Here is an 11520-nt window from a genome sequence, read left to right as displayed (position 1 = left end):
AATTTTCAAGATATTCAAGTTTTCATAGATCTCCTTGATCTACACTATTTTTTAAGCTTTAAATTTTATAACTAAAGATAAAAATATAATTTAAAGGTATCATAAAACTTTCTAATATTGAAATTATATTTCTCCTCACTATTCGAAGGTGGGTTCTATTTTGATTGTTTAGAGCCTCGGCTCTACACAAACTCCACCCTTATACAAACCGCACCCGTTTTTAAAATAATGCCATGGTCCAAAAGTAAAAGTCGTGCAGTTCATGTTCTGAGAATATTACCCTCTTGCTCTTATTCGGAGGAGTTGGTGCGCGTATTCTCACTTTCTCAGCCAAAAGATTTCGTGCTCCCCGGCGAGCGTATTGTCCATATATAAATCATAGTGAACGAGCACCCACCGTAGCAGGCTAGCAGCCATTAACCCTTCGCTCTGTCTCCTCTCTCTCTCTCTCTCTCTTTCTCTCTTTCATAAACTCCCTCTCTCTTTCTCTCTCCGTGATAATCTCTCCCTCTCTCTCTAAAAATTTGAGTGGGTGATCATTGCCAAGAAGCCGTTCCCTCGTGGTAAGATTAACGAGGGACCCTATATCGTTATTCTTCTGAAAAAACAGAACTGCCGAACGAGGCAATGAAGAAGCTCCTCAAGAAAACTCATTTCATACGCCAAAAATGCCTTTTAATGCCCTGTATATTCCTAGAAACCAGGCCTTTTTGCACCCATTCCTCAATAGAAGCAACCCAAGAAGACCATGACATTCTCGAAAAGCTCTGCAATTGTTGGAAGACAGAATTGGGAGTTTTTCATTGATAGTTCTGACCTTCGTCACAAGCTCAAGCCTAATCTGATACATAAAACTTTGTTGCAAAACCAGGTAAGTGATCCCAAACGCCTGCTTAATTTCTTTAATTGGTCAGAGAAACAAATGCGTGCTTCACGAACTCTAGATTCATTCTCATTTTTGGCTGTAACTCTCTGTAACTCTCTGTAACTCTCAGCTGTTTGTCCTTGCTTGTGGTGTGTTAGAGCGCATGATTAGGGCTTATTCTTCGCTTGAGAAATTGGGTAAAGGGGAGATTGTGAAATCAGTCACTAATGGATTTCATCAATGCGGGAGTGATTCGAATCCGGTGGTTTTTTATGTGCTTATTGGTGCATATGTGAAGATGGGTATGCTTGAAGAAGCTTCAAATGCTTTATTTTCGAAGAAAAACATGGGTTTTAGACCTAATTTGCGTCGCACCAACTCAATTTTGAATGCTTTGCTTAAAAAGGATAAGATGAGTTTGTTTTGGAAGGTCTATAATGGCCTGTTTCCGGGTGAATTTTCACCTGATGTGTATACTTATAGCACCTTACTTCGTGCTCACCTCAACAGTCGAGAGATAGAGAAGGCAAAAGAGATTTTATCTGAGATGGAGACGAAGGGATGTGCCCCAAATGCCATAACTTATAACACCCTTATACTGGGTCTTTGCAAAGCTGGTTCTCTATCTGAAGCTTTTGAATTGAAGAAGAAAATGGCCCAAAAAGGATTGATTGCTGATGGGTTCACTTATGGTGCTCTTGTACATGGTCTATGCAAGGAGAAAAGGACTGAAGAGGCAAAACGGGTTATCACTGAAATGCTTGAGAATGGACTAAAGCCTGACTGTTACATTTACAGTAGTTTGATTGAAGGTTTGGTGAGAGTAGAAGAAATTGAAGAGGTTTTCAGTGTAAAAGATAAGATGGTGGCCTCGGGTATTCAGCCCAGTGCTATACAATATAACATGCTTATTCGTGGGGTATGCAAAAAGGGTATGGTGAAAGAAGCTGATAAGCTCTTGGATGAGATGGTGAGGATGGGTTATACCCCAGATTCCATGGCTTATACTTCAGTTATTGAAGGCCATTGTAAGAATCAGAATTTGGCCGGAGCTTTCGATCTTCTTGCCAAGATGAAGCAAAGAAGAGTGAAACCATCTGTGGTAACTTACAGCATTTTGATAAATGGGTTGTGTAGATCGGGGGATTTACAGAGATGTAATGGTGTATTGGAGGAAATGTCAAAGGAAAATGTGAAGCCAAATGCTGTTATTTGTGCTACTCTTATTAAAGCTCACTGCAAGGAAGGGAATGTCGAATTGGGTTGTGAGATTTTAGATGGTATGGAAGGGACAGGCGTGCCTCCGGATGTCTTTTGCTATAATACCCTTATTAGTGGCCTTTGCAGGGCAGGGAAGATTGACAAGGCAAAGTCATACTACCAAAAAATGATTGGTGAAGGGTTAGAGCCTACTGCTTTTACATATGGGTCTTTCATCCATGGTCATTGCAAGGCTGGGCAGATGGGTGATGCCCTTGTATTCTTCAATGAGATGCTCGATCAAGGTTTACTTCCAAATGATGTTATATACACCACCATTATTAATGGATACTGTGAAGCTGGAAACACAGAGGAAGCATTTTCTACTTATCGTGCTATGTTGGGCCGAGGTGTGATCCCAGATGTGAGGGCTTACTCTGTGCTTGTTAATGGCCTCGCAAAGGCTGGAAAGATGGAGGAGGCTTTTGGGGTTCTATCTGAGATGCACAGTAAGGGTCTGACTCCTAATGTTTACACTTATACGGCTTTGATCTCAGGGTTTTGCAAGATGGGTGAGATCGCTGAGGCTCTTTTATACCTTGAAGAGATGCTTGAAAAGAAGATAGAGCCGAACATATTTACCTATAATGCTATCCTTAATGGGCTTTGGAAGTCTTGTGACATTGAGAGGGCCAAAGACATGTTTAGAATAATCTTTGCAAAGGGTCTAACACCAACTGCTGCGACCTATACCATAATGATAGATGGCCATTGCAAGGCGGGCAATATGGAGCAGGCCCATCGCTTGTTTGGGGAGATGCAAGAGAGAGAGGTATTTCCAAATGCAATCACTTATACATCACTTATTAATGGGCATTGTCAGGGAGGGGATATGGGAGAGGCTTTGAGGTTATTTGAGGAGATGGTAGCAAGGGCCATCAAGCCTGATGAAGTTACTTATCGTGTGCTCATCCATTCTCTTTGCAAAGAAGGAAATTTGATTGGGGCCTTCAAGCTGAGAAATGGAGCTCTACACAATGGAGTGTCAATAAGTCTTGCTATGTATAATGAACTTATAGGTGCGCTCTGCGAAAAGGGCGATCTTGGGGAAGCTTTGAAATTGCTTGATGAGATGAGGAGGCAAGGGACAAAGGCAGATAATGCTACTTATGGTACTTTGATCCATTCCTCCTGTGAAATTGGTAATTTGGATGAAGCCACTAGGCTACTGCAGAATATGATGGATGATGGGCTGGCCCCAAGTAATGAAGCGTTGAGCGCCTTGATTAAGGCACATGAGAAAGTAGGCAATGCTCATATAGCCGATGATCTTAGAAAGCAAGTAAGAGAGGAAGAAGTTGTCCTAGAAGCAAGTAATCCTTAATATGGACGAGCCATAATTATGTGCTCATCAGTCTGCATGGTGGGGAAAGATGTAGTCATTCAAAGGAAATACTGCAAGCAATTAAAGACCATTTCGGGTGGTGATTCAAAGTTGGAGATTACTTGCATTAGACCATCACTACTCCAGATTGAAACAGGTAAAGTATGAATGAATGGCTTTGCTCCATGAGTTTGCCCTTGTTTGATAGAGGATCTTTTAAGTTAGAAGCTCTCTATTTAGATGCGGTTGTTCCATATGATTATTTATGACAGAAATTCTTGAATTGGAGAACATCTCAAAGAGATTGTGCTTAATCTTCTGTTAAACCCAAGTGCATCGAAATACTGGACCAGTAATCATCCTTGATAGCGGCAGAACTATTTTTTGACACCATTTCCCATGCATCTAATTTGGGAGGCAATGATGAGAGAGTTGTGTAAAAAATGAAGCCTTGCTTGGGTTCTCGTCATATTTGTTTTAATTATAAGATTGGAGGGCAGAAAACATCCTAAGCAATGTATTTTTACTGTGCTCAATAATAAAAGATTTCAAATTACACAGAAAAAAAATGTTGGTTGGTTTGTTGATACATAAACAGAGACATGCATAACATATGTTCATACACATATGTTTGTTTGTTTTTGGCATGCAGGTATCTTCTTATGAAATATGGGTATACTTGATTTCTTTTGTATCAATGTCGATTGGTTTGGACTGCTCTTTGTGCTTCTTATGTTGAACTGGACATACTAAAGAGCTATGTGAAGGACCGGGCTATTGCTGTTTGGGGTACCCTTTTTCAATTAAACTTGAATTTTTTTTGCTCATCATTTTCCTTCTTTTTATTGGGCAAGTATGAGTCAGGCAAGCCTAAACCATTGTTAACTCGAATCAAGTTATAGTTATAATGATTTTCTGTGAAAGCCCCCCTTTTTTGTTTGCTTTCCTAATTATCAACTGAAACTTTGATTATTTTTGTTGATTTGTAAGAGGCCTTGATTCTCTTGATGCACTTTTTCTTGCTTGCAGTTTTCTTTCCTTTTCGTATCTTTTAAATGCATGTATATCCATATAGAAGGATTTTTCTTGTTTGGATGAGCTAATTAGCTATCACAAGTCTGGCCTTGACTATTCTTCTAGGACGACTGGAGCATATGTTTGCTAGTTAGATGTATTTGATGCTGGGCATGCTTTGAAGCTTCTGAAATCAAGAAAAGCTCCCAGGAAAATTCCATAATTGTAAAGCATAACTGAGTGCACATGACCATATACTATCGCATTTTGTTTTTTTTGTTATTTTCTATTTTTGGGGAAAAAGAGTTACATGTATTATGAAGGTTTAACAGTTTGTAGCTTTCTTTATCATAGTAATATTTGCCCATCCATGTTCAATCGTCAAGATTTGAGGTGACGGTCCTATAAAAAATATAGAGGTATATCCATCTATCCATATAGATAGCTAGAAATAAAATAGAAATAGATATAGAACTAGATAGAAATTACAAGTCATCAAAAAGTGATCCACCGATGGAGAATGAATCCGAATCATGAAAGGAGCTTACATATCAAGTCCCCTATTGTATATAGGATAGGTATGGGTACAAAGGACAAATGGGTACCGGGACAAAAAATGGAGAATTAACTCTCTTTTTTCTGTCGGGTAAAGTAAGTAAAAGGGAATTGTCTCCCTTTTTTTCTGTCGGGTAAGGTAAGGTAAGTAAAAGGGAGAATTATCTCCCTTTTTCTCCTCAGTGTTAGGGCTAGAGGCCTTGGGTCACCTAGGAACCTCTAGGGCTAAGTTGTATTCCTCAACAACTTAACATTAGTTTTGACTTGTATTTGATAGTTTTACTCATAGTGCTTTGCTTAGGGGCCGTCACTTGGTATGACGGTAAAAGGCTCGGGTAGCCAACTCAAGAACGCTGGTTCAACTCCTGAGAGCGGCCACTTTGTACAAAAAAAAGCCAAAGATTAGAACCGTTTTCAGCTCACCCTCCCAGGTGGGACCAACACCAAGTTACGGCCCTTTTAATCATAGTGCTTTGCTCTTTGCTGTTAGAAACGTTTATTGCATGCCTAGACTTGAGAGTTGTGCTCACTTGCTGAACAAAGCATGCAACTTTCTATTGTGGTAGATGACTCAGGAAGTATACATGTGCAAATCAGTGTCTTGTGTAATGGATGACCCAGACATTTATCCATTGGAATGTTTTTCAGGGCTTAGGGGTCAGCCTCACTGCTTGCATATTTGGATAACTTGCTTCAGTTCTGACTTTTAATTCACCATAAATGGCGCGAGATGAAGAAACTATTGTTTGTACTGTTTGATATTTTTGGGAGACTAACCTTAATGTGATTTCACTTGTCAAATGAAAAGAAAAAAATATGAAAAAATGATATTGTTATGTTTTCACTTGTCAAAACCAAAAGGCATAGATCAATGCATTAAATGAGTGTCGTGTTGATGTTGATGTGGTTGCTTACTTTTTATGCAAGTGTTGTATGCATTCATATATTTATATTTGTTTATATATATGCATGTATGGAGTAATAAATATTGCCCCTCCAGAAGTATGGTTTTGTTTATGATGTCCCTTATACACTAACCATCTTAGTTGAAAGGGCTTATTTTACGTTGTGAAGTCTGCTCTATCTATTCTAGCCATAAGTCCCCATGTCTTTTCTCACTGCTTCCAACCATGTCTTTTTGGGCCTACCCCTTACTCATTTTGAGCCTTCTACTTGAACTAACTTGCACCTCCTAACAGGTGTTGTATTGGGTTATGTGCCACACATGGTCAGCCCACTTAAGTCTACTTTCTCTCATCTTATCGCCTATTGGTGCCACACCTAAATTCTCTCGAATGTATTCATTTCGAATTCTATCCTTTCTTGTCTATTCACTCATCCATCTCAATTACACTCATTCTATGGGTATGTTGTTTCTTGTCTGCCCAACGTTTTGTCCCATAAAGTAAAGCTCGTCTCATAGTTGTCTTATAGAACTTGCCTTTTAGCTTCCTTGGAATGCCACGACACATAAAACTCCAGTTGCACATCTCCACTTTGCCCACCCAACTCTAATTCTGTGTGCGACATCTTCTTCAATCTCTCTGTTTTCCTAGATTATTGACGCATGATATCACTTGGTGTGGAGGTAAAAGGCTCGGGTAGCCAGCGCGCGAGTGCAGGTTTGAGTCTTGAGAGCGGCCACATTGTGCACAAGCCAAAGGTTAGGATTGTTTCCAAACCACCCCTCCCGAGACCCTGCTTAGGCGGGTCCAACGCCAGGTTACGACCCTTTTATCGACCCATTTCTTTTTTGTATTTCTTGATCATCAATCTTGACTACTTTCTCATCTCTACTCCTGTTATTACTAAACTTGCATTCCATATACTTTATTTTTGTCCTACTAATTTTAAAACCTTTAGATTCTAGAGTATCCCTCCAAAGTTCTAACTTTGTGTTGACGCCATTTTGAGTCTCATCGATCGAAACTATGTCTTCTGCGAACAACATGCACCATGGTACCTCATCTTGTAAGTGTCTAGTTAAGTCGTCCATAACTAAGACAAAGAGGTATTGACTCAATGCTGACCCTCAATGTAAATTTATGTGCTTCCCACCCCTTGTGTTGGGTGGTGGAGATGGGTAGGTGCATGTACTCTATGAATTGAATTGTGTGTGTGCCCGCACACACACGTGTGTGCATGAGACCTGACATTTCTTTCACTTAGGTCAGATTGGAACCTTGCCGTTATTTTGGCTTTATGTACAGCAAATCCCTTAAATATTTGCATGACATAAAGAGGATCACAGGTAAGATGGACACGTAATTTCCATGTACAACTAGTGCATGAGATGTAGGCCATCCATTCAATTCAAAAAAGAAAAGGGCAAAAGATCAAACTTGTCCACCAGTTTAACCTTTCTATGTAGGACAAATGTTCGGAACTGCAATGGTTATTTGTGTACAAAGTTCACCAAAGGGGGATCCCCCATCCATCCCTAATGACAGAAGGTGGAGATTGACCATGGCAGGGTCCAGCGGGACATTCACCCAGATACTGTACACCATCAATATATATTGCACTTTCTCTTTGACTAATGGGTTGAAATGGATACCTTTATCTACACAAAATAACTGTACACATGTCATCTTTAGGATTGGGACCTTATCCAACAATGAAATCCTGCATAGAAATAAGGGGACACACACACACTCACATATGGGTGCGGTGAGCATGAGGCTTAGGATTTATGATAAAAAGAAAATCTGGACCTTAAAACCCTCCCGGAAAATGCAGTTACTATGCCAGAAACCCTTATGATGGTTCAATAATCTAATTCCGCCCTTGATTATAAAATTTAATGCTCCAAAAAGGGAAAAGATTTGGCAATTCTGTGAACACATGAAAATGGACAGTCCAGATGATTTATTACAAGATGTAATATTTTAGGGCTTCAAATCCCTTTTTTTATTAAATCCATAATTGTTAAGGTTAAGATGATCAATTTGAGGGTTTTCCAGCACTAGAACTGCACTTTCTGCAGTGGTTTTGAGGTGTGGCTCTACTTTATAAAGTCCGAGTCATATGCTAACCTTTCCTATCCTATATGCACTCACCCACGTTAAGGTTATATATGTTCACACTGAATCTGAGTGTTCCTAGGAGATTTAAAGACCCATTATTCTTCCATGCAACAAAAGACTCATTGCAAAAGTTAGCAGCTGTGATTGTTGCTACCCCAATACCAATCACACGTGCCAAGTCCTTTCATCCATGGGCTTCATATGTTCTTGGAGGCTGCCTAGGGCTGTAAGGGTTAGCAAGACTTTCACAGTTGACTACAACTCCATGATTTTATGAGCCATGAGAGAGAGAGAGAGAGAGAGAGAGAGAGAGAGAGTGAGAGAGAGAGAAAGAGAGAGAGAGAGAGAGAGAGAGAGAGAGAGAGAGAGCATGTTTTGGTGATTCGTCTTGACCCTGATAAAAGCATCTTTACTGACACTCCAGATTCCCTTCTGCAGTTTGTATTGGGGAAATTTTGCCACTGGACAGCCATGGTTGCTTCTTGAGTTGTCAATCAAGGGGAAAATTTTCCCCTTGGATAGCCATGTTTGTTTCTTGAGTTGTAGCGCGAGAGAGAGAGAGAGAGAGAGAGAGAGAGAGAGAGAGAGAGAGAGAGAGAGAGAGAGAGAGAGAGAGAGAGAGAGAGAGAGAGAGAGAGAGAGAGAGAGAGAGAGAGAGAGAGAGAGAGAGAGAGAGAGAGAGATTATATATAATTTTTGATGCCGTGTTTTGTTGTTGCAGAGTATTTCATGCAGAGGTGTGGAACTGCAGGGGACAAGCATGTCCAGCTTTCATGTATCCTGCAGTGAAGAAGCGTAAAGCCAAGAGCACCAGCAGCAAGGGGAACACAGTCACAAAGGAAATCGGGAGAGAATATCTTAATTACAATGAACCAAAAAGTGAGTACTTCTGACTTATACCGTCCAAACCACGCATCAATTGGATGTTTGGAAATTGAAGAATTCTTTTTGCTTTGAAGGGTGTGAATGGTTTATTCCTGTGAGAACGCATTATCACACTTACTTTCTTGGCAAAAGATGGACTTAGGAGGACTTTCCCATTTGATATTTGGGGTTTTCCAACAGGCTCACCAAACAAATATTTTTGGAATTAAAATTTATATTAAGTTTCTAAACAGTTAGATTTGATTGTTTGAAAATTAGATGGACTCTATACAATCGTAGGTACCTTTTTCTTATATGTAGAGTTGCGCATGATTTTTCTTTGTTTTTTCTAGGTTGGCCACTAGATTGAGGAGGTTACGTCCTCAAAATTTAAGGTCCGGAAATTACACCTACATAGGATTTTACTTGAGGGAGTGAATTGACGATATGCTCCAGCAGGAGCATATTATCTTTTGTTTTTTTCCAAAGTTCTCTTGTGCAGTTCCCCCCTACATCATTACATATGCTAGTAGAATCACATATTTTGTTTTGAAAGTGAAGACACTTTTTTTCTCCATTTTAACAAGTCTTTTATTTGGAGGACACTTTAGGCCTTATTTAACGACAAGGAAAACGTGAGTTTTTCCCTATTTTCTTGGTTCTGGTAACTTTCCCCAATTTGTGATGCGGGAAACATGGCTTGCATTTCCATGCTTTTCCCCATTTTTGGGAAGGCTGCAGCCAACTCAAGGGGTTGGACACAGGCTTCTGTGAAGGCAAAACATGGCCCCCACCTCCCCCTCTTCTGTTCCCTCTCAATATCTCTCTCTTAACCCCACTCTCTCTCTCTCTCTACCCAAGCCCTACAATTCCCCAAACCTCAAATTAACCAGTGTTACTTGTGTGCTGCAACTTCTTTATTATGTTGCGTGTTGACATTTAAACAGAGTCCCGATACACTGACTATCATGTTAGGTGACTTTACTGTTTTCCAGTACATATCAGCACCTTATATGAAAGTGTTTTGCATGTTTTAATTGACAAAGTGTTAAGAGTCTGTGTTGTAGGGTGGGCATTGATGTTTTAACTGTCATGGGATTGAAACTTGTGGTTCATGCATGCTCAGTTTTTTAAAGCGAGGTTTATATCAAACAACAAAGTAAGTACACCTTTAAACTCTGCCGGAAAATGCACTTTTGACGCTTAAAACCTTACGATTACCTAAAAATCTATTTCCACCTTCCATTATAAAATTTAAAGTTCTAAAAATAGTGCAGATGAAGCAGATCTTAGACACTTGAAAATAGACGGTCCGGATAATGTGTCACAATATGCACTAATTTTAGGACTTCATTATTACTATTATTATTTATATATCCATGCATCTCGAGATCAAGATGATCAATTCAAATGTTCTACAATGTTAGAACAATCTCGTCCAGTGCATTTCTTGAGGTGCACCATGCTTCTATGTTATAAGGTTCACACCTTATATAAAGTTTTTCCTTTTTTACATGAACTTCAAGTTGCAAACAGAAAAAAATGTCAGTCCCAAGTTTAGAACCCGTGACAGATTAAAAAGGGATAGTAAATTTTTGTGTACTTGATGCACTAATAAATGTTAATATCGTAATGCTAATGCTGTTCGGTATATTAAAAAGACGTAAAACACAATCCTCAAGACTCGAACTCTTGTCTCCTTCATAAAATCACAGTGTGCTTTACCACTACAGAAACAATAAAAACTGCACCCTTTAATGATATTCATCAGTAAATTTGATATTCTACTATATTTATATGCAAATCAATAAATTTGGTAGTTACTGATATTTATCAAAAAATGAATTTTTAAGTAAATCCTGTTTATCAGGAACTGAATTTTACTCATATTTATCCAGAAATTACAAATATGATATTTATCAGAAAATGAAGCGTGCCTACTTCATCAACCAACAGTTGTTGCACTCGACCATACTTGGTACACACATTCAAATCTATAAAGAATCCAGATGGAAGGTATTATAAATCCCAGTCAGGTGGCAACTGGAATGATTTCTGTGATGAGTTTCTGCTGAGGTTACAGGACCAGAACATAGAAGTCGGGGTGTCTCCACTAACAAACAATGCAGTGTTGGTTAAGGTACTCGAAGATTCAAAGATCTATTGCACTAGTATCGTCTGAAAAGCATGCAATTGTGAACCCCTTAGTTTTTAGTTTTATGTTTAACATTGTATTTTTGTTTTTGTATTTGTTAGGAATAACTAAAATTGTATTAGCACATAACTGAAGAACTTAATCTTTTGTTGTAGCATGTATGGGGTGCATGTGGTTCAATTCTTATGTATTGGAAATTTGGTTCATTTGTTGATGTGACAAAATTTTGGTTTATGACTTCAACATCTGGTTCATTCCTTCATGTGAATATATGTGCTCCATGCAAAATGAATATATGTTCATGTGAATATATACGAAGGGATACCCAATCTTCTAGGAGGAATTACAAGGGGACTCCCCTTAGGATGACTCTATTTGAACTCACGCTAGACTGCATGAAAAAGGGTCTAGACAGCATGGAAAAGGGTCTAGTGTTGGCCAATGGGGGGGTTCCACA

At 39.2% G+C, this 11520-nt stretch overlaps 1 protein-coding gene across 12 annotated transcripts; it reads left to right on the top strand.

Moving 5' to 3' along the window:
- The first annotated feature begins 253 nt into the window (after positions 1–253).
- LOC18428746 (uncharacterized) lies at positions 254–11287 on the top strand. 12 transcript variants are annotated; one of them, XR_016048123.1, is made up of 5 exons: positions 254–871; positions 1024–3606; positions 8766–8923; positions 9976–10067; positions 10807–11287. XR_016048123.1 is itself a non-coding variant. In XM_088856495.1 (2 exons), exons 1-2 carry the CDS (start codon positions 749–751, stop codon positions 3447–3449), a joined length of 2577 nt encoding a protein of 858 aa, XP_088712621.1. In that variant the 5' UTR covers positions 378–748; the 3' UTR covers positions 3450–4018. The 12 variants fall into 12 exon arrangements, 1 of the variants encoding a protein (XP_088712621.1); XR_016048118.1 differs by having other exon boundaries at positions 378–871; positions 996–3606; positions 10832–11287; XR_016048117.1 differs by having other exon boundaries at positions 378–871; positions 996–3606.
- The last annotated feature ends 233 nt before the right edge of the window (positions 11288–11520 follow it).

This window comes from Amborella trichopoda, chromosome 13, assembly GCF_054954075.1.
Source record: "Amborella trichopoda isolate Santa Cruz 75 chromosome 13, AtrichopodaSantaCruz75HAP2 v2.0, whole genome shotgun sequence".
Classification (NCBI taxonomy): domain Eukaryota; kingdom Viridiplantae; phylum Streptophyta; class Magnoliopsida; order Amborellales; family Amborellaceae; genus Amborella; species Amborella trichopoda.
This window is presented reverse-complemented; position numbering and strand designations above follow the sequence as displayed.